At 41.4% G+C, this 24448-nt stretch overlaps 1 protein-coding gene across 1 annotated transcript in view; it reads left to right on the forward strand.

The window, feature by feature from the left end:
- The window catches only part of mctp2a (multiple C2 domains, transmembrane 2a), a 405706-nt gene that overhangs the window by 375499 nt on the left and 5759 nt on the right, over positions 1–24448 (forward strand). Inside the window, exons 22-23 of the mRNA XM_039773287.1 lie at positions 18788–18885; positions 24226–24281. Of these exons, the coding sequence (XP_039629221.1) occupies positions 18788–18885; positions 24226–24281 (154 nt within the window). The remainder of the gene's footprint in view (positions 1–18787; positions 18886–24225; positions 24282–24448) is intronic.

The raw sequence follows: 24448 nt of genomic DNA on the forward strand, positions 1-24448 counted from the left end.
AGTTCTGGAGCATGCTGTAGCCTCCCAACTCACCAATTACTTAACTTTTAATAATTTGATGGAACTCTTTGTCTGTTTTCAGAGTGCAGCTCAACTGTGAAACCGCCATGCCTCGGATAACCAATGATTTCAGAGAAGACTCTCTGTGTTTCTTATGTAAAGACCATCACAAAATATAATCACAAACGGGAGTTTGCACGATACGTTGGAGAGCTCTGTAAGCCTTGCTGTTTCATTGAAGGACAGGTGTGGGGCAGACTGACTGGCAGGATAATGCTGGACCTTGTCCTGTATCAAAACAGTGCCATCTTATGCACTTACACCTGGTGTATCTGCGTTGTTCTTGTATGTGAGTGGACCTTTCTTGAGGGGAGGGCTTCTGTTCTCTTTCTCCGATCTGAGTTCACCTCTGTTATAGCTCGTCTTTATTTGAAAACAGCAATGTCAGATCGGGGTGAACATGAATGCAACTGAGGGAATAAAACTGAATAAAAAAAATGCTAACCTTTACAAGTACCATACATTTATACTGGCTGTTACAGACTCAAATGAAATGTTTTTATTGTATAATAGTAACAATAAGAGAAGCTCACTACTCAAAATGTTTATTCTGAGACATAGGAAGACTCGAACCGGTTACCTTTTAAATAGGTGTCAGCCGCTCTTACCGCTGTACTACCAAAATAGTCGCGATAAGGACATGCACTAACCCGATTTCTTTTTCTCCAGTTATAGTCTTGAATAAAAGCGCACTTGTTCTGTTATATTTGTACCTTTTGTGAAAGTGCTTGTTTGATATTTGGACTTCAGTCTTCACACATCTTCACTTCATGTTAAAATGTTGTCGTTAGTACTAAAACAAAATTTTGTCTTTTAGGTATGTGTTCAACATTTCTGTCATTCTACACTTACATAGATCTTTGTAGATACGGAACACACATGAAATGCATATGTTCTAAATAACGGTATATTTTTTAGCCTATACACCTCTAGGTACCTGACACCCTGATAAACAAGGCTTCAGTTGGGAGAGGTTTTTGCCATTTCTGCAGCGGTGGGGGGGGGATGGTATGGGAGGTGCCAAGGAGGTCGGGTGCAGTGTGAGTTGGGTGGTGGCCGAAGGCGGTGATCTTGGCGGTCCGATCCTTGGCTACAGAAGCTGGCTCTTGGGATGTGGAATGTCACCTCTCTGAAGGGGAAGGAGCCTGAGCTAGTGCGCGAGGTCGAGAGGTTCCAGCTAGATATAGTCGGACTCACCTCGACGCACAGCTTGGACTTTGGAACCAATCTCCTTGAGAGGGGCTGGACTCTCTACCACTCTGGAGTTGTCCCTGGTGAGAGATGCCGAGCAGGTGTGGGCATACTTATTGCCCCCCGACTAGAAGCCTGTTCATTGGGGTTTACCCCAGTGGATGAGAGGGTAGCCTCCCTCCATCTTCGGGTGGGGGGAAGAGTCCTAGCTATTGTTTGTGTGTATTTGCCGAACAGCAGTTTGGTGTACCCATCCTTTTTGGAGTCCCAGGAGGGGGTGCAAGAGGGCATACCATCTGGGGACTCCCTCGTACTGCTGGGAGACTTCAATGCTCACATGGGCAATGACAGTGAGACCTGGAAGGGTGTGATTGGGAGAAATGCCACCCACACACACACACAAGCTGAACCCGAGCGGTGTTTTGTTATTGGACTTCTGTTCTCGTCACAGATTGTCAATAACGAATACCATGTTCAAGCATAGGGGTGTTCATATGTGCACTTGGCACCAGGACACCCTAGGCCTTTGTTCAATGATCGACTTTTTGGTCATGTCGTCGGACTTGCGGCCACATGTCTTGGACACTCAGGTGAAGACAGGGGTGGAAGCTGTCAACTGATCATCACCTGGTGGTGAGTAGGCTTCAATAGTGGGGGAGGATGCCGGTCAGGCCTGGTAGGCCCAAACGTGTTGTGTGAGTCTGCTGGGAACGTCTAGCAGAATCCCCTGTCAGAAGTAGCTTCAACTCCCACCTCCGGCAGAACTTTGACCATGTCCCGAGAGAGGTGGGGAACATTGAGTCCGAATGGGCCACGTTCTGTGCCTCTATTGTTGAGGCGGCTGACCAGAGTTCTGGCCGTAAGGAGGTCGGTGCCTGTCATGGCAGTAATCCCCAAACGTGTTGGTGGACACTGGCGGTGAGGGATGCCATCAAGCTAAAGGAGGAGTCCTACGGGACCCTTTTGTCCTGTGGGACTCTGGAGGCAGCTAATAAGTACCGGCAGGCCAAGCGGAATGCAGCTTCGGTGGTTACTGAGGCAAAAACATGGGATGACTTTGGGGAGGCCTTGGAGAACAACTTTTGGACTGCTTTGTGGGTCGGTGGGGGGAGTACTTCGCAGACCTTCTCAATCCCACTAACATGCCTTCCAATGAGGAAGCAGAGCCTGGGGACTCTGAGGTGGGCTCCCCCATCTCTGGAACTGAGGTCACCGAGGTGGTCAAAAAACTCCTTGGTGGCAGGGCCCCGGGGGTGGATGAGATACGTCCAGAGTTCCTCAAGGCTCTGGATGTTGTAGGACTGTCTTGGTTGACACGCCTCTGCAACATCATATGGACATCGGGGACAGTGCTTCTGGATTGGCAGACCAGGGTGGTGGTCCCCCTCTTTAAGAAGGGGGGACTGGAGGGTGTGTTCCAACTACAGAGGGATCACACTTCTCAGCCTCCCTGGAAAGTCTATTTGGGGGTCCTGGAGAGGAGGGTCCGTCGGATAGTCGAACCTCGGATTCAGGAGGAACAGTGTGATTTTCGTCCTGGTCACGGAACAGTGGACCAGCTCTACACCCTTAGCAGGGTCCTGGAAGGAGCATGGGAGTTTGCCCAACCAGTCTACATGTGTTTTGTGGACTTGGAAAAGGCGTTCGACCGTGTCCCTCGGGAAACCCATTTGGGGGGTGCTCCGGGAGTGGGGGGTGCTCCGGGAGTGTGGGGTACCGGACCCCCTGTTCGGTCCCTGTACAACCGGTGCCAGAGCTTGGTCCGCATTGCTGGCAGTAAGTCAAACCCATTTCCAGTGAGAGTTGGACTCCACCAAGGCTGCCCTTTGTCACTGATTCTGTTCATAACTTTTATGGACAGAATTTCTAGGCGCAGCCAGGGTGTTGAGGGGGTCCAGTTTGGTGGACTCAGGATTGGGTCACTGCTTTTTGCAGATGATATTGTCCTGTTTGCTTCTTCAGGCCGTGATCTTCAGCTCTCTCTGGATTGGTTCGCAGCTGAGTGTGAAGCGGCTGGGATGAGACTCAGCACCTCCAAATCCGAGACCATGGTCCTCAGCCGGAAAAGGGTGGAGTGCCCTCTCAGGGTTGGGAGCGAGATCCTGCCGCAAGTGGAGGAGTTCAGGTATCTCGGGGTCTTGTTCACGAGCGAGGGAAGAATGGAGTGTGAGATTGACAGGCGGATCGGTGCGACGTCTGCAGTGATGTGGGCTCTGCATCGGTATGTCGTGGTGAAAAGGGAGCTGAGCCGTAAGGCAAAGCTCTCAGTTTACCAGTTGATCTATGTTCCTACCCTCACCTATGGTCATGAGCTATGGGTAGTGACCGAAAGAACGAGATCGCAAATACAAGCGGCTGAAATGAGTTTCCTCCACAGGGTGCCTGGGCTTTCCCTTAAAGATACGGTGAGAAGCTCAGTCATCCGGAAGGGGACTCAGAGTAGAGCCGCTGCTCCTCCTCATCGAGAGGAGTCAGATGAGGTGGCTTGGGCCTCTGATCAGGATGCTTTCTGGACGCCTTCCTGGTGAGGTGTTCCGGACACGTCCAACCGGGAGGAGGCCCAGGGGAAGACCCAGGACACGCTGGAGGGACTATGTCTTTCGACTGGCCTGGGAACCCCTCTGGATTACCCCGGAAGAGCTAGAAGAAGTGGCTGGGGAGAGGGAAGTCTGGGCATCTCTGGTCAAGCTGCTGGCCCTGCGACTTGAACTCGGATAAGCGGAAGAGGATGGATGGATGGGACCTGAAGTCCAAAGATCAAATAAACACTTTCACAAAAGGTTCAAGGACGATAAAACAGCTTCTGTGGCGTTAACGGTAAGATTTGCTGACTTGTAATCAAGAGTCCTCAGTTCGATCCCCACTGCCTCCTATATTTACTGTTTTCAATAGTAAGCTGGTCCTATTGTTAATATTATTCAATAAACACATACATTTGGTTTGCCTCTGTAACAGCCGCTGTACATTTATAGAACTTGTAAAAGTTACTGTTTTTTTCACTTTTATTCTCTCAGTCACAATCATGATACATACTAAAACCAACAAACCCAGGGATCTAACGCTGTTACTTTTTATCTGAAACTGGGAATAACTGTAGATGTGAGTGGTGTCTTGAGGCAATGGAACTGGAAGTTCTCTGATCTGGATGGATAAAAGCTAACACACAAACGCTGGTGAATCTGCCTTCTTTGTATCTCACGGTCGCTTGATTTTTTTTAATTCAATTTTATTGAGCTAGTATGCACCTTATGGTCCATGATGTCAAAGCTGCACTGACAAAAAACAGAGACATAGGTATATATGATATTTGGGGTAACTCGTTTTATGATCTGTATAGTACATTTCGGAAAACATTGTGGCATGGATGCAACATTATTCATATTATTCATATTCATTCGCATAACATCTTGCAGTTGTAATCACTGACCGCGTGTTTCACGTGTTTTTTGTTTTTTTTCCCCGATCTTGCCAGCCCTAACATGTTGCTGTGTACTGCTGTTTCTTTTGTACTCCAGGACATGCAGAGGAAAGAATAGTACAGAGAGGTCAGTTCAGTGCTATATGCAATCATCAAATTCAAATGTTAACAGTTCACACACATGCAAGGACTGTCCTTCCAGTTTCAGATAAAATGTAAAAGCGTCAGATCCTTAGGGCGGTAGTATGTGTCGTAATCGTGACTGAGAGAATAAAAGTGAAGAAAAAAAAAAACATAACTTTTACAAATCCTATAAATGCATAGCGGCTGTTACAGACACAAACCAAATGTATGTGTTTACTATATAATATTAACAATAAGAGCAGCTCATTACTGAAAAGTCAGCAAATCTTACTTCTACACTACGGAAGTAGTTGTGTCATCCTTGAACCTTTTGTGAAAGTGTTTATTTGATCTTTGGACTTCAGGCTTCACACATTATATAGTTTATGCCTACATTTTGTCATCTATGCTAATAAAAGGCAAAACCCTCACTGACTGACTGACTCACTCACTCACTCACTCACTCACTAACTCACTCATCACTAATTCTCTAAGTTCCCGTGTAGGTAGAAGGCTGAAATTTGACAGGCTCATTCCTTACAGCTTACTTACAAAAGTTGGGCAGGTTTTATTTCGACATTCTATGCGTATTGGTCATAACTGGAAACTATTTTCATCCATATACTGTAATAGACTGCAGCTCGATGGCCGTGGGAGGCGGAATTGCGTCTTGCATCATCACGCCTCCCACATAATTGAGTGCCTGCCCATATAAGGTAAATATTCCCGGGTGAAGGACTGTGCTTAGCATATTCATAAGTAAAAATATCTAAATCACAAACTGATGTTAATTATATTTTGTCCATGAATACTTATTAAATAATTCCAAATAGTCTGTCTGCTTCCTTTCATAGCTTTTCCGATGGTTGTGCTGCTTCCAGGCATGTATTTTCATATTAAAGCATTTAACCAATCACATTTCAGCCATCATTTGTTGCCAGGCAGAGAGGCCTTCACAATCCATTGTGCAGGCACTCTAATACAGAATAAATGTCGATTAACCTGTTGCTTCAACCAATTAGATTTTGAGTTGGTGTCAGTAGGGCCCTCTAGTGGGCGTACGGCAACGTCACCGTATTCAGACCCATTGAATGGATAGAAGCCGATATGAAGAACTCTACGAGGCCACTGAACGCACCGCAAGTGCTCCGAGCGCAAGATCCTCACGCGCACTACGGCCAACCCCATGGCAGGATTCTGGATAATATTATTTGCCAGACACAGACCAGAATTTCAAGACCACGAAAACCTGATGTTTGAATATTGCAAGTTTATGAGTTATTATTGATGTTTTTTTATGTGTGTTGCAGATGTGGCTGCAGTAGAAAGGAACTTGTTCGCCCCTGGTTTGTATTCAATAAAGGCATTTATTGTGGCTATAGGAGTTATCTATCTGTGATGCAGCGGCTCTTTATACTGTGTTTCTGCATATTAAGATGGTTTTTATAACCATAAATTAGTTTTTGAGGGGCGGGTTGATTCAGACGGAGTACTACTGAAGGCCTAGGTGTGAGATGCATGGTCTGCCAGTGGACCAGATGATACGTAAATTTGCTGAACATTACAACCCAAAAATAAACAAAACTGTAGAGAGGTTCACATTATACTTCTCCCAGTGTGTCTCTCTAAATCCTCCATGCGAGAACATTATCATAAGGCTTAACAATCTTATTGTTACACCTTCTACGTACACCGAACTGTCCTTATTAAGAAGTCTTCTTTGCTTTACCACTGGCTGCTTCTTTCCATTCACCTTCCTAGCTCTTTATTTAAACACTTTTCCTTCTCACTTTTCCACTCCTTCGATGTCTTCTCCCTTTTCGTTCAAAATATGCGCCTCCTTGCCTTTTTTCAGTCAGCTCCCCTTACGTCACACCATGGTACGTTTAGCACAAGTTAATACCGGGAATGCCTGTTAAACATCTTACATTCACGAGTAGTGATTTGCGTGGTGAACACTTCGATGAATGAAACCTGTTATCTTTACAACGGTTGACAAACACAGAATGTAACTTTATAACAACACGTCCTCCAAATACGAAACTGATTGAAAGAAATAATGATAATCAAATCCTTGATGACAGCAACACTCATAACAGTCACAAAACAATTACATTGACAATCAGGTTATGTTATTTTTAAAATGTTTCCTTTTCTTTTTCATAACTTCTTTAACACACTACTTCTCCGCTGCGAAGCGCGGTTATTTTGCTAGTTTATTACTAAAATATGAAAAACGTTTCTGTTTTAACAATGTTTTTACACAGATTATTGTACTGTAGAAACGAAACACGCATGAAATGCATGTGTTCCAAATAACAATCTATTATTTCCACTCTAAAACTCCAGCACTTCACTCCCAGATAATCAATCAAGGCATGAGCTGGGAGAACATTGTGCATGTTCTGTGGCTGTGGGTGGATGGAATAGTAGGCTGCTTGTTTTTGTCGGCACATTTACAGGACAAAAGACGCTGACGGAGAGGTGCAAAGGGTTTTAAGGTGGGACGGATTTACGAGTTTTCTCATAGGCTGTGGTAATTCTAGTGTTAATGAATCTTAGCCTGGAGAGGGCTATTAATTTTTTACATTTAAGATGTCTCACTTAACACTAGATTTACCAAAGCTTACGAAAAAACTCATAAGCTTTGGTAATTCTAGTGTTAAGCAAGAGAGGAGAACAATGTATAGGCAAGATCTTTGGATAACTGTCCAACAGAGTCTTTTGAAGTTTCTGATGAATTTTTCAATACAATGTGGGTCTGTAGACAGGCTGTCTGTGTCAGTCCGAGAGATGAAAAAAATGAGCCGTTCCTTGATAGATTTGCTGGTGTGCTTTTGATCATCATCATGTTGAAAGGTCCATTTCTGGTTCAACTTCAACTTTTGGACAGATTTTATTCAACTATACTTTGATGAAATTTGGAATTCATGGTTGTGTCGATTTATTCAAGCTGCCCAGGCACTGAGGCAGCAAAGCAACCCCAAACCATAACATTTCCTCCACTATGCTTTACAGCATTACAGTTCTCCTGAAATGCTGTCTCTCGTCTGTGCCAAACATGTCTGCTGTTACTGTTGCCAAACAACTCTCTCTTTGATTCATCTGTCCGGAGGTCATGAGATTATGCCTATGTGTTCAATGAAAAACTGTTGCCTTGCTCTAATGTTATTTTTGGAGAGCAAGGCTTTTTTCTGCAACACCTCACTTGTATGTCAAATTTCTCTTTCTGATTGTAGATGCATGTACTTTGACACCAACTTTTACAAGAGTTATCTGCAAGTCCTGCAATGACATTTTGGGGTTCTTGGATATTTCTTTTAGTAAGAAATAGTCAGCTGTTGATCTGGGCCAGCCAGTCCCAGATTAATTAGCAATCGTTTGAAGTCCATGCCACCTGTAGATGATTTGTCTTAAAGGTGAAATGTTTGTTTTCAAATAGGTGTCGTTCTTTTAAATCCTGTGTCAGACTCCACAACCATTTTTTGATGACCTTAAGAGTGTTCTTTTGATCTTTACATGATGATACCACATGCGTCAATAGCAAAAAGAACACCAGGCCTTAAAAATCCGAGGATCAAATAACACAGGTTCCATCTGCATACTCCCTGTGAGGTTCTAATCATTGGCACCAAATCTGGAATATTGGATTCTAATTTTATGGATTTGAAGTGGTAAGAAATGTAGTAGGGGACTTACTTTTGTCATCTGACAAAAATAAATTAATCATCTTTTCTCTGTTGGCATGGTGTATGCCATGAGCTATTTATTGCCTTAAAAATGTGCATTAAAAAGTGAAAAATTTCCAAGGGAAGTACTTTTTCACATGAATGAAAATGTGAAGAGCAGTGAAATTTGAGCATTATCACTGACTGTTCCTTTTGCACAGAACATGGTTAGGAGTTCCAGACAGTTTAAGTAATAAAACGAAAGAGCTTCACTAAGAGTTGCATTACAAGTCAATAAAAAAGTGAGAAATTAGTAGTTATGCATTTGAAAAAGATTGAAAGCTCATTGCTAAGTTCTACACAAAACTGACAGTGAGTAAGTAGGATAGAATTTAGAGAATAAGAAGCAACATAAGGCAACAATGCTTGCTTTCTTCCACACTATTTGTGATAATGGTGAACGGAAAATATTTGATGCAACTCCAGAAGATGAAAGAGTGAAAACATATGGTTGGTGACTTCGAGAAGGCAGAAGTTTGCAAATAGCCAAACTGGGTTGGAAGATTATAAAGAAATAACTATAGAGAGTGATGAACACAACAAGCACTGAAAAAACGATTATGATAGTAAGGGAAATGTGAATATTACATAGCTTGTGACATTTTAAGGGGTCACAAAAGGAAAAGGAGAAATAAATAAATACCACTGCAAACTGAGAGAACCTTAAAATAAAGTGGACGTTTCATGAGTAAGTTTCAGACAGTAGAAGGTTTGAGGATGATTTTGTAACCAGAACAGCAATTGCAAGAGACTGAATATGTAGTGTGGAGTTCGGTATTTAATGAATTAGAGAGACACAAGCTAAAAACATAAGAAAGACGTGGAATAGAAATGTGAGCATGGAAAGATTTATATGGCTACAAAGGAATCAAAATCAATGCATTTTGCAGTGGGGGGGAAAGAGGCAAGGATGGTAAGCTTTTAACCATTCTAAACTCAAAGAAACAGCCTAGACATATTCTTTTAAGAAGCTAAAGCTCTACAAGGTCAACAATTGAGGAGACATTAAAGAGAGCAAGCAAGAAAAACACTTCCTGAGGTAACACTCTAAGAGGAGAGGTTTACAGTATTGCCTCAAAGCTCTCTGCTTCAATATCTAGTCATTATTCAGGGTTTTCTGTGTCCTCCGTGCAGCTTTTCCTCCTGTAATTTTGGTTTCTCAATAACTCAGATACATTCACATTGGAGTATTTGGTGACCCTAAACTAGTATAGCTTGAGTGAGTGCAACTGTGCCAACAACCTTCTGGCTACGGCTCTTTGCTACTGCTTCCTCTATGGATTCCTTGAGCACAGTCAATTCCTGGAATGTAGGAGAAGCTGAGAGTTGAACTTATTCACAATAAAAGATTCCACTAGTTATTCTAAGCAAAAAAGACGTTATGGGGGTGACTTTGCTCTTAGGAACCATCAACGCTGCAGAAATGTTTAGTAGCCTTCCCCAGATCTATGTCCTCACAGTATCCTATTTCTAAGCTTTGCAGGCAATTCTTTTTACCACATGGCTTGGTTTTTGCCCTGATACACTTGTCTGCTATGGCACCTTCTATAGACAGGTGTGTGCCTTTCCTAGTTATGTGCAATCAGTTCAACTGACCAAAGGTTTCCTCCAAACAAGGTGTAGGAACATCTCAGTGATGACCAACAGAATGGGATGCACCTCGGCCAGATTTCATGTGTCATTGCAAGGGGTCTGAATATTTGTGTCATTGTAATATTTCAGGTATTTTTAGTAAAACTGTAAAAAAAATAAAATCCCCTTATTTTCAACTTTGACATTCTGGGGTATTGAGTTTTGTTTGCTGAAGAGAAAAAAGAATTAAAAAAATGTTAGTATAAGGTTGCTACATAAAAATATTTGATAAAAGTGAATGGCTCTGGATACCTGCTGAAAGCACTGTATCACCTCAGCTCAGACACAACTGCATAGGCAATGATTAACTTTGACCCAGGATACTCTTTTGCCAAGGATACTTACAAGCAGCATTGTGTTTGAATATAATGTTCATTGTAGACAGTCCTTGACTAGCATATTAATCCATTAACAATGTTTCACTCATGTAAACTGTTTCTCCCTATCTTTCCAATTTAGCTGTCTTCATTATCCCCAGTGTGAACATTGAAATCACCCAGTAAGACTAGATAATCAGTCGAAGACACTTTTTCGGGCATGCAATGTAATGTCTCTAAAAATGGCATAATACCCAGAATAGTTGTTTTCCGAATACATGAAAACGTGGAACACTTTTCTTACCTGCAGCTCAAAGTTGCATTAAGGTGACACTCTTATTTCACCACAACAAAGTCCAGCTGTATGGCTCCCAGTCAGGGGCTTGTGAGTACCCCAACGCAACAATCCATGGCCTCTCCCATGGTCTGAAGATTCCAGGGTAGAGGAGAAGCCACCCATCAGGACTTTTGATTTTGCTATGCATAGTAAGTCCCGCTATATCTTGCATGAACTTTCACACTTCTTCTACCAGGAAGGTACATATTACTCCCTAAGAGCTAGTTTCAGTTGCCAGAGTCTAGTGGGCTCTGCTGTGTTCCACTCTTGCCTGGCAAAGCATACATCCTTCAGCCTTTATCTTGTGGTTGATGAGCCCATATGGCGACTAACTTTTTCTTAGAATAAACTCAGCCACTTGCCAGCAATCTCTACTCCTAGTCATGGGTCCAGGTGACAATTCAAGGTGAGGATATCTCTTATTTATTTGAGGCTGGTATGAGACCTACTAATGCATTTTTCTTTGTCACTGGTCTATCAGTAGCACGCGTTTCCAGAAAAAATGTTCTAAGCATCACTAAGACACAGAAGGCAGTAACAACAATAATCGATGTGAGCACTTAGATGGACTACTGCATCTTTCATTTGTAACTGTTTGGGACAAAAATCAGCAGCTATGCTTATTCCAACGGAGGTCAATGGGAATCCTAAACCTGAACAAGCTCCAGTCAGGGAGTATCTGCCAGTTTCCCATACGACACACAGTTTGGAGTGTCTAGTCAACATGCACACAATTGGTATGTGCAGGGAAGTAAATGCAGGCATGTGGTGCTTGTGCGTATTCCACACAAAAAATGTCTAGAAAATTTTTGAATCCAGAATTTTGTAGGTGTGACACAGTAGTGTTAACTATGTTGCCAGCAAGTCTCCAACTTGCACCTCTTGAATAAAAGATTATTTGAGTCAGTGTACATCAACTTCTTGTCTTTTATATAATGTTGTTATGTGAAGACTACAGGGTTATGGAAATTATCGTTTTCTGTGTAGAAAAACGCGTTTATATCTTTCAGTGGGTGATGACTCTAAACCCATTCAGTACTGTACATCTTTGGCTTCTGCTGTTAGTCCTGAGAACAAGTGATTCTACAGCTTCTCAAAAGTGTCTGTGAGGAGCATACACTCATTGCAGTGCCTTGAACACAGTTGGCTTTACCTACCTGTGTATTCAAGAGCAAGGAGTTATTATTATGTTTTGTTTTGAGGTGGTTTAACTAAGATGTATAACTACTTGCTATATTCTCCAAAGCAGTGGCTTATCTAGAAACTCGACCCTCCTTCCAGCTACCTGCTTACACCTTTTCCACCTCTTCCGCTTTGAATAGTCTCTTAGCTATCGCTCTATACTGCGGTGATGTCAGATGAAGCTAGGAAGACTTGCCAGTGGCATTCGGTTTGCTTTGAACCCTGTTATCATAGGGCAAGGCTTTTAAGTTATAGACCCATGCCCAATGGACATTGTGTACTTCACATTAAAAGAAATGCAGTCAAAAAAACTGTTGAGTCTTCCCCTCCAGCAGTAAGGCATAAAACACTTGCATGTTTGGGTCTTCAAATAATATTAATCTTTCTGTAGTAAATAATGGAAACAAAAGTTTGGAAATGTATAAAAACTTATTTATAGTTTATTTTTGGTAGTATGAAAATTGAGTCTATTGCTTGGAGATGCCATGTCTGGGGAGCACAGAACAGCTGCTGTTAAAAAGCAGAGCTTAAAAATGTATTCATTTTGGAGAACTATGTGCTAATGAACTTAGCCAACGGGGGCTACTTGTTTTCATAGCTAAACACCTCATCTCTCACCACTGGGCATGTTAGTCCTTTTTTGCCACTACTTTAAATCCATTTAATGTCTGCAGTATCTTACATACAGAGACCCCATTCCCATTTGATCATCTTTTATCTTTATAACATAGTTATTTTCTGAATATGTAAATGTACAGTGCTTTGGGCAAGACCCCAGTTCAAAGAGAGCAAAATTTGAACAAGTAAGGAGGTAGGTGTAGGGTATCTTGTTGCTTCAGATATTAGATACTATTGTTAACTTTCAAAAAATGGTCCAGCTTGATGGAGACAAAGAAGGCTTTATTGCTTTTATTAGGATGATGCAGAACAGTCAATGTGCCACCATCCAAGATACAGCTATGTAAAACAGCTGGGCCATTTATGTCATTTCTGTGTGACATGGTTGAAATTAGTCATTGTGGGACAAAGTGTTAATCTGGAATCTAAAAATGTCATGAATGATGGCTCAGTACAGATTCTTCTGTAAAACACGCAGGAGGAGATGGAAGTTCAGTTTAAGTTTCATTTTAAATGTATTTATTTGGCTCACACCTTTGTCTACTTACAACGTTTACGATACAGTTAATTACTTTCTTTTGTTTTGCCAATTGGAGCACAAGCTAGTGAAGTAACTTGTTCATGGTCACACAGTGTGGGGTTTGAACCAACAGCCTCAGGGTTTCAAGTCTAAAGCTTTGTCCACTACAGCACACTGCCAGCCAGTGTGGCCGAGGTCTCCGGCACACTCTCTGTGCTTGACTGTCTTTGACGTTGTCTTGTACTAACTGACCATAGACCTCTCAGAAGTTTATTTTTTCCATGGATGCTGCAGACTGGAGTCTTTTTTTCCATCTGGTATGTTGTCAACTGGTCATAGCTTGACAGTTAATTAATAGACAGATATTACAGGGATCTGTTTATATTAATGAGATTTGAACCACTGTTTCCCGTCTATTTAAACAAATTGTAATTAGTAATTTGTTAAGTTTGCATTTATATTTACCTGTGAACTTGTCAGGGTGCATTCAGTGGAAGCGCTGTATACAAAAATGAACTGAATATACTGTAGTGTAAATATTACTTACTTTGATTTATTTAAAGTAACATGACAATCTTAAAATCCACTTAATCTTGATCACAACCATGGGAGTTGATGGGAGACAGAACCTTCTGCAGAAGCATTGGCCTGTTCACAGCAGGGCAACCTGACAAGTCCCAAGTAACATACCCTTTGTGTCTTTAGGTTCTCGCAGTTAACTACACAGCAAAAAAAAAAAAAAACAAAAGATAGCAGTAACTCTTTAATTATTGCCATTATTTTTTTAAACAACTTAATCTACCATTTATTATCTTGGTCTGCTTATGTCCATTTTCACAGTTGGAGCATGTCCAGGCAGCATCTTGTTTAACTGTAAAAACAACATCCATCTGTGGCATGGCACAGATGCTCATATAGGGCTCATTTACAGTGGACATTTACGGGAATACTTCAACCAAAACTTATGTTTTGTATATATTACTTACTCCATGTACTTTGCTGTGGTGTCCAAGAAAAGTTTTTAATATCATGTTTTCATGCAGAATGGAGAGAGAAAATTTTATGGTGTAATAGAAACCAGCAGTGACCATTGCTGAACATTGGCAAGCGATGTGAAAAATATCAGCAGAAATAAGAAAACAAAAAATCTTTCATTATTCATGTTGCATTGTCCACATTTCAGTTATCCAGGTGCTATGCTCAAAATGTGCAAAACACATTCCTTTTTGCTAAAATATTGTTGTATAGTTATTACCAAAATTATCAGCACACACATAAATGGGAAACTTAAAGCCTCCAGGGAGTTGCTTCTTGAACTGAAGACAGGGCTGTTGACCAATGAATGAGGAAGAAAGGTGGGTTTTCCATTGAAAAAGGCAATTCCCTCAGGCTTTAGGCTTCCTGCTTATGTGCATGCAGAACTTTGGGTAGGCTATGTTTTTGTATTTGAAATGACATACAAACATTGAGCGAACATGACCAAGCCAGACATTGAAACAGATCCCTACATCCGTAAAGAAACAGCACTAACTCTTGTGACACTAATCTGTCGCTGGTGAATTAGATTATCTTTACAGAATATATATCATTCATTTTCACACAGAAGGTTTAAAAAAAATCTTAAAACCAAGTGTCATTTTGAGAATTAATTTGGACGGCTTTGAGGAGATTCTAGTCCACCATCCGGCGTCTCAGGAGGGGGAAGCAGTGCGGTGTCAACACTGTATATGGTGGGGATGGTGCCCTGCTGACCTCGACTCAGGACATTGTGGGTCGGTGTGGGGAGTACTTCAGAGACCTCCTCAATTCCACTAACATGCCTTTCAATGAGGAAGCAGCGCCTGGGGACTTGTAGGTGGGCTCCCCCATCTCTGGGACTGAGGTCACCGAGGTGGTCAAAAAACTCCATGGTGGCAGGGTGGCAGGGTCCCAGGAGTGGATGAGATACGCCCAGAGTTCCTCAAGGCTCTGGATGTTGTAGGACTGTCTTGATTAACACACATCTGCAACATCGCATGGACATTGGGGCAGTGCCTCAGACTGGGATGGTGGAGGGATCACACTCCTCAGCCTCCCTGGAAAAGTCCATTCGGGGGTCCTGGAGAGGAGGGTCCGTCAGATAGTCGAACCTCGGATTCAGGAGGAACAGTGTGGTTTTCGTCCTGGTCACGGAACAGTGGACCAGCTCTACATCCTTGGCAGGGCCCTGGAGGGTGCATGGGAGTTTGCCCAACCAGTCTACATGTGTTTTGTGGACTTGGAAAAGGCGTTCAACCATGACTTTTGGGGAATCCTGTGGGGGGGTACTCCAACAGTATGGGGTACTGGACCCTCTGATAAGGACTATTCAGTCCCTGTACAACCGGTGTCAGAGCTTGGTCCGCATTGCCGGCAGTAAGTCGAACCCATTTCCAGTGAGAGTTGGACTCTGCCAGGCAGGGCTGGATTTTTCTATAGGCTAACTAGGCTTCAGCCTAGGGCCTCAAGATCAAGAGGGGCCTACATTCAAATTGTTAGCAATTTGAACAAACTTTAAAATGGGAGGTGAATGGGCCTCATCTAAATCCGGCCCTGCTGCCAGAGCTGCACTTTGTCACCGATTCTGTTCATAACTTTTATGGACAGAATTCTAGGCACAGCCAGGGCATTGAGGGGGCCCAGTTTGGTGGACTCAGGATTGGGTCACTGCTTTTTGAAGATGATGTTGTCCTATTTGCTTCATCAGGCTTTGATCTTCAGCTCTCTCTGGATCGGTTCGCAGCTGAGTGTGAAGCGGCAGGGATGAAAATCAGCACCTCCAAATCCGAGACCATGGTCCTCAGCCGGAAAAGGGTGGAGTGCCCTTTCAGTGTTGGGAGCAAGATCCTGTCCCAAGTGGAGGAGTTCAGGTATCTCGGGGTCTTGTTCACGAGTGAAGGAAGAATGGAGTGTGAGATTGACAGGCAGATCGGTGTGGTGCCGCAGTAATGCGGGCTCTGCATGGGTTTGTCGTGGTGAAAAGGGAGCTGGGCCGTAAGGCAAAGCTCTCAATTTACCATTCAATCTATGTTCCTACCCTCACCTATGGTCATGAGCTATGGGTAGTGACCGAAAGAACGAGATCGCGAATACAAGCGGCTGAAATGAGTTTCCTCCTCAGGGTGTCTGGGCTTTCCCTTAAAGATAGGGTGAGAAGCTCAGTCATCCGGTAGGGGCTCAGAGTAGAGCCGCTACTCCTCCGCATCGAGAGGAGTCAGATGAGGTGGCTCAGGCATATGATCAGGATGCCTCCTGGACACCTACCTGGTGAGGTGTTCTGGGCACGTTCAACCGGGAGGAGGCCCATGGAGAAGACCCAGGACACGCTGGAGGGACTATGACTCCCGGCTGGCCTGGGAACGCCTCTGGATTCCCCCAGAAGGGCTAGAAGTAACCGGGGAGAGGGAAGTCTGGGCCTCTCTACTCAAGCTGCGGCCCCTGTGACTCGATCTCGGATAAGCAGAAGAGGATGGATGGATGGATGAATTGAATACAAATTTTGAATGAATGAAGAAAGGGAAAAATTAAATACATTTTAATGGTCATAGCCTGTAGTGATAATGTTTTATTTAGCCCAGAATATGGGAACTGTGCAATAACATATTCCTTGACAGTCTGCTTGATATGATAGTTCAGTGTTGCAGTTTGGAGAAATAACTGTGTACTGGTGCCTCTTAACATTAGAATCCCTGAAGCCTACGAAAAAAGTCGCAATCCTGGGCCACCTTAAATTCCTTCACAGCTCTCCATCAGTGTCATTGTTTTGCAAATGTGTCAATCAGCACAAGCAGCAAGCATCCTCCTATCCCATTCCCCATCAACACAGCTGAAGTTCTCCTAGCTCATGTCTCTTTACGTGGGTGTGAGGTGCCTGGATTTGTATAGGGTAAATAGTATATCGTTATTTGGAATACACACATTTCATGTGTGTTCTGTGTCCCCAACGATCTGTGTAAATGTAGGATGACAGGGAATGAGAGACAAGAAATGCTGAACAAATACCTAAAACACAAACTTTTTCCATGTTACAGTAATGATGACGTATAATGATGTATAATGTTTGAAGACTTTAGTCCAAATAAACACATGCGCTTTTATTCAAGAATATATCCAAAGGAAAAAAAAAACATTCAATTTACATGTTGCTGTCAATGAGTTAAATGCACAACCTCAAATGTCAATCGACAGAAAGTTCATATGTCCTCTTGGAAAGAATTTCAGGTGTTAAACTGGACTGTCTGGATTTACTACTGAACTACTACATCTTTTAACAGCATTGCACTCACAGAAGCTTTTCTCTTAACAAAACTGAGAAACTTGTTGGTTTAAAAAAAAGGTGTTTTACAAATCTGAAATTTGTATCTCTTTCTCTTATTACTTTTTATTATTTTTATCCTTTCTTTTGAAATGAAGGGATTTAAAATGGGTAGTTTTAACATTTATAGGTATGAAAATGCATTATAAAGCCTGAGCTCTGTGAGCTCAATGAAAAGAGCGCTTTCAAGTGGCTCATCTCCATGAAACATACTGGAATGTCAGTCTGGAGGGCCAGAGGTGAAGAACATGGGGTGGTGATGGTTTTCTCAGTCACAGTACAAGTCACAGTGGGGAAGTGCAGTCTTTGTATTAAGATGTCTAAATCTTATCTTTCTTAAATACTGAAATAATTAGAAGCCATCTGTAGGTTTTAAGATCTGTCTTTGATAAAAAAATATATAGTAGTAGAGAAGGTGAAAGTAACTTTTACTTGTTTGTCTTTTGCACATGCAAAATTATTCTTTCTTTCTTGCTCTTGTCTTTTAATAATTATTTATGGGATTTCAGAGTCTAAAAATATCAGAGAGTATAGTTGTTAATTTCTTGATTGGGCAAGCAAAGCAGCTGTTTATAAATCTGGAAAATAGAAAGTTGAGTCAAACAGGACTGGTGAGTTGTGACTTATTTATGATGTAATGGGTGTAAAAATTATTAATTTTTGATTAATAAAGTTGATTTCTTTCTTTCTTTCTTCAACCAACGTTTCTTGTGCCTATGGTCCTGACTAAGTAAAAAGCATAATATTGATCTAACCTTTTTTGAACCCATTTCCAGGTTCTGTTAACACTTGCAGTAAAGCAGGAACCTACCTACTTGGCTATGGCACTTAGTTAACACTCCATGAGACACCAACGCTTGCTCATAATTTAGGGTTGCCAATTTACTTAATATACAAAATTTTGGAAAGCGGGAGAAAAATAATTGTGCAATGTGTTTATATAAAAAAACACACAAAACAAACCACTTAGACACAAGGTGAATGTGTAAACCCCATGCAGATGATGACTGGTATTTGAGCCTATCCTCCTGGAGCTTTAAAGGGACACAACTAGTGAAGTCTGGAGCGTAAATGGAGAAAGTCTTTAGCTTCAGAAAGCAGCTTTGTTTACACGACGGTCTCAAAGAACATGCCATGAGTACAGACTGTGAATTGTCTGATCTGATGGTATGTGTACATTTTTTGTACACATCATATTGAAATATGTCTTGTTTGGCTTGCTGGAGGTACATTTCCTTAATCCTTTTTTTTTGCTGTATTATATGCCAAGTGTGTCAGCTAAAAATGGTGAATATTCTTTAAGTTGATTTTTTTTAATAACTCTGAAGGTATAAATAAATTCACGAAGAAGCTGCGGAACCCATATGCCTTGGATAACAACGAAGTACTGGACTTTCTGTCTAGAGTCCCCTCTGATATTCAGAAGGTAATTTTTCTTTTTAATGACTCTTTGATTTTTATTTTCTCCAACATTATCATTCTTGCACCCATTGTGTACTGTTTGCTTTTATTTTACCTTCTTTATGGATTGAAGCACTGTTGCTGACATTGAAAAGAATGGAGAATAACTAGATGAAGGAAAAAAAGTTTAAATACAATTTTTTTTTTCTCTAATCTGTTTAATTTAGTTTTTGTAATCTTAAATTTTATGGCTGCTTCTCTGCATCTCTCAAATCTACACTCCCCCTACCCTCTTTTCAGTTATGCATGTCAAATTCTGTTTGTTCTCTGGCAAAAGGGGGCCCTATGAAAGCTGCCAAACTTCGTCAGTTGTACCTGCCAGCAGTGTTTTCTCAGCTCACACTTTTGCCGGAGTCTCTGAGGGATAACTTGTCAGCCACAATTGTAGCCATAATCAAGCCCCTCTCCTCCCTTTCGATTAGTGCCCAGTGAGTTCTAGGATGGATCCCTTCCCCCACAGACAACAGAAAATGTCTTTTTCATTTTAATTACCAAAAGCGAAAACGTTATAATAATGCCTGATTTCTTCACTGGTCAGATATATATCACACGTCAAACTAGGGTATTTCTAAATAAGACGTGGCTTTTCAATCAGCTATGCTTGACTGTTTTTGGTGATAAGCAGAGAATAAACATGCCATAATATCCTGAGAAGCTTAAGGCTCCAGCTGGTCTGCTGAAGATGGAACCTTCGAATGTGGCCTTGTCATATCAGGTTGGAAGAGTCAATTAATGAACTCCCGGGCTGCAGTTAGCATGCTGTGCACCGTATGCGACGCCTGTATTACTAATGACTGCTATGTCATTTTCTGTTCAATCTTCAGCCATAAGACACTGCCACTTAAGGGAAAAAGTATTTCTTTTGTAAGTGTCAAGAAGGTCTTGGCACATTATTTCTATATCATTTCTGTGTTGAGTTAGAAATATTTTGACTTTGGCTTTTCCACATATTGTAAGAAAAGCTGGACCACAAACCAGTTGATATTGGGAGTCCTACAAGTGAGCTGTTATCTGTATCAAAGTGTGCCATTCTAGACAGATTACTAGTAACACATATACACAGAACAAGCAAGCATTCGTGGGCTGCAACTAGTATGGCAGTCTTTCTGTTTTCAAATACTGTAATATTGATCAAAGGGCTAAGACAGATGATTATGCTCTGATAATTTGATTTTTTAAAGCCACCAGTGAAGATTACTGGCCACTGGGGCGAGTTTACCCACAGTCGCCTTTGACCAATATACTTTAGTTTATGAAAGACTGGCTTACCCTATTCAACCTACAACATATAACTTGACCAGATACACGAGTAGCTCATAAACTGGACTTGCTTTTAACTTATGCATGGGCAGAATAAGGCAAGACAAAGCTGCGGCTGACCCGCCATGCACTGACACACATGCAGAGTTTGACCACAAGGTTTCTTAGGGTCTGAACACAAACCATGTAACAGTTTAATATGTACCCTTAATTAAGCTTGATGCCACATTACCAGTCTAATATAAGGCGCTATTCTAACTTCATTACATTGTGTTTGCCATTTTATACACTGGGAACAGAGATTTCAGATGGTGCTCAGCTTGGATGTTCTTTTTATTTATCACTTAAAATGTGTTAATATTAATACTTACAGTAAAGTTACAGGCCCATACTTTCAAGGCAATTGTATAAAATGTGTATTGCCCTTCATTTTTTGCATCTTAATTGCTTAGAAAATGTTTTTATTCTCTAAATCAAACAAATTTAAACATCTTTAATGAAAGCCAAAAAAAAAAAATCAAACATTTTGTGCATTATTTTAACTGCATGTAACGCAAACAACAAAAGCCACCTCTGAAACATCTGCAAAGCAGTCCAAGACTGCAGCTTGTGACATCATTGTGTCTGTGAACATCTGTCAGTTGTAAAGGGAATTTTCGCTTCAAACACACTTGACAATGACTTTGTTCTTTCAGTAGCTTTCCCCTTTAATCAGGATCTGATAATAAGATTCAAACTTGAAATTCTTTTTTTACTCTTTAGTTTTGTCTTTGGAGAGTGGCTGCTTGGGTTCTATGGGGGGACCCTGTGATGTTTCGTCTTGATTATCGGAAAAGTATATTAAATTTATTCCACAATAGTTTTTTGAATAAAAAAGATCCAGCAGACTTAGTGAAAGAGAAAAATCAAATGTGACTGATTAGTCTTAATTTTTAAGTTCAAAAGAATGCATATATAATTTTGTAAATTTTGAAAGGAAACATGAAAGTTTCTTTAGTGCTTGCAGTACTTACGTACATACAAGAGTACAAACACCTGACTCTAACTCTTTTAAGTGCACAAGCTCCTTGTTTAAAAGCTGTATATGTTGCATACCAAACCCATGTGCATGTTAGTGGCTTCCTATCTAGAGAGGGTGCCTGTCTTTCATCCTTCTGCTAGCATATCACTCTCCACTTGTCAAAGTGCGTACAGGGAAAGGGTGGGTGAACAAGTATAGTAGGATATTAAAAGTTGCCGGAGATCGAGTCTGAGTTAGCTGTGCATGTTATTCTATGGAGAATATTGGCTTTAATGTTGCACTGACAGTGTCACAGTGTGTTTATTAACGTCTTGTGTTAGTCTGACTTGATTAGCTCACTTTTTTCTATTTTAACACCATGGAAACATCAAATGCTGAGCTGAAGCATTTATAGTTTTGCATGATTTGGTACAAATAAAGTAAAAGGAAACATACAGATAAATTAAGAAGAACAGTTAATGCTAAGCTAACTCTACAACCCCCTATTCTCATTCAGGAACTTTTCCATATATTTATTCCATAGTATGCCTAAAACCCAGTACTATCGGTGAAGTTGTTCCCTTCAGCATGTTTCAAGCAGTTCACACCTACTACATCCTGCCTTTGTTTTGCCATCTTCTTTGTGGTTCTGAGTACACTCCTCTTTTCTTCCTCGTTCACTTCTGATTCTTGCCTTCTTATAACTGCTTTTCTGGCATTTCTCTTTGCTTCTTTGTAGCTCGCCATGTCTGCCCTTGCTTCCTGTCTCTCCTTATAATATCTCCTGCTTTCCTCAATTGCCATCTCTTCCTTCACATTCCACCTCCATATTTGCTTGTATCTTAAAGATCCCTTTGTTCAATCACAGACTATTTCTTTTGTTTTCAACCAGACATTCTTAATTATTTCCCACTTGCCATTCCCAACTGATGCCTCTGAAATGTCATTAAATCTTGCTACCAATGTTTCGTCAGAATAGACCTGTGCAAAATGATTGTGTATACAGAGAAAGTTCCTGAAGAATCCTGGAAAAAGAAGTGTGGCTTTCCAGTATACGGAGGAAAAGTTGATAAATTGGATTGTAGGCCATAATAAGCAATTTAGCTTTCAGTGCCTATAATGAATGTGATTAAGAGAGTGTTAGAAAAATGAATCAGGTAAAAGTTAATGAAATGCAGTTTGGGTTCATCATCCCTGGGAAGGGAGAAATGGATGTGATCTTTGGGATCAAGCAAATGCAGGAAAAATATCAGGCAAAATGAAAATAAGCTGCATTATGCATTTGTAGATCTGGAGAATGCATATGACAGGACAAGAGGAGAGGAGGTGAGATGGGCATTGAGAATCTTAGGGGTCGAGAACTGGTTAGTGCCTGCAGTAGTGTCATTTTATAAGAAAGCATGAACTGTGGTCAAAACAACAGGTTGGATTAAGGTGGGACTAAATCTGGGATCCATTCGAAGTCTTGCTTTCTGTGATAGTGATGGAGGAAGTAACCGGAGGAGTGCATGAAGGGTTGCTATGGGAGCTCTTTAGAACATTAGAATAGTCTAGACAAGAACAGGCCATTCAGCCCAACAAAGCTTACCAGTCATATCCACTTATTTTTCCAAATTAACATGAAGTCTAATAACTGTTGTGCTCCAGTGATCTTGTATTGATGGCAAAAAAGTGGAATTGAAGGAGAAAATATTGAAATAGGTAGATAGGAAATGGCCTCAAGGTAAATACAAGAAAGACCAATGTGATGGAGGCATGAAAGATATGGGTGTGTGGCTTTGTGGTGTGTATGATAACTGTGTCGGGAGAAATTGAATCCAATGCACATGTTTTTGGAAGCAGCTGCATAAAAGATGCAGTGGTGTGAAGAGCAGTTAGGTAATAGTTTGGCAGTGGGAGCTGTCTTTGTCTGTAAAAAGCATATGAGAAGGGTGCAGAATGCTTATGTAGTAAGTGTAAGTTAAGTATAAATCAGCAATGGAGTTGTTTCAGAGAATTTCTACTGCTTAGGTGACATATTCAGTGCAGATGGAGGTACATACACAGCAGTGAGGGGTACATGGAAGAAAGTCCATAAGCTGTTTTAAATTCTGACATCTAAGGGAGTCTCTCTGGCATTGAAGGGAAAAATTTATGAAAGCAGTGTGAGGACTAGTAAGCAGTATGGGACTGAGACGTGGCTGATGAAAGCAGAGCATGAAGCAAACCTGGAAAGAACAGAGATGAGAATAATCAGATGGATGTGTGAACTTTGATGGAGTGAATGGAAAATGAATGCTGAAATAAGAAAAGACTTGCTGTGGAGGCAGTAAGTTTTGTGCTGAAGAAAAGCAGACCAAGATTGCATGAGACTGTGGAGAGAGGTTGATTATTTGAAGAGGTGTGCATCAAAATGCAGGTCAAGGGGATCACGCACAGAGAAAACCCAAAGGAGAGGTGGTTAGAGAGGGTGTCAGATGATATAAAAAGAGCTGGTCTCACTCTGAAGGATGTAAAGAACTGTAGAGAGTGAAAGAAAATGATTCTGGAGCAGCCAGCTAACCTGTAAAATGGCCATTGAACTGATGGTGATAATCGTAGTGATGACTATATTTATGATAGGACAAAGCAAACAGAAATTTGATACATGTCAGCCATTAATAAATGCAAAGTCGTTATAATAAGGGACTGCTCTAAGTGAACAGCCAATGTAATGGTCAGCCCAACAGAAATTATTTTGAATTGGGCCAAAAAATTAATAAATAAATAATGATAGGATGATAAGTGATTGCAACTCTTCTGTATGTCTTACAGTGTGCAGCTGATCTGCTTTTATTATGCTGGGGGTGGGGGGTGGTTAGATGGAGAGAGAGAAACGGGACCCTTGACTTCTCAAATCCTTCCTTTTTGTGATTAATCCCCTCTGCTGCTATGTTTGGAAAATGATTCATTACTTCTGAACCTTCTTTCGCTTCTCCATGTTGAGCCTCTCAGGGGAGCCATTAGTATTCGCTCCAGCAATCTCGAATTACCTGTCTCCAATATAATGTCTGTTTGTTATTACAGGTGCAGTATGCTGAACTAAAACAGTCTTCTTGCCAGAGCCCAGTGAGAAGAAAAAGGTGTGTTCACTAGACCTGGAAGCAGAGGTTGGAGAGCTGTCCTTCAAATGCCACAGCGCTGCTTCAGAGCGACATCCCTCCTGCTGCTTCCTGAAATTTTCCATCTTTCTTAACGTTTGGCCCCTCCATCCACTACCATCAGATGTGTGTTGTAACCTACACAGCAT

Source organism: Polypterus senegalus, chromosome 12 (assembly GCF_016835505.1).
Source record: "Polypterus senegalus isolate Bchr_013 chromosome 12, ASM1683550v1, whole genome shotgun sequence".
NCBI lineage: Eukaryota > Metazoa > Chordata > Cladistia > Polypteriformes > Polypteridae > Polypterus > Polypterus senegalus.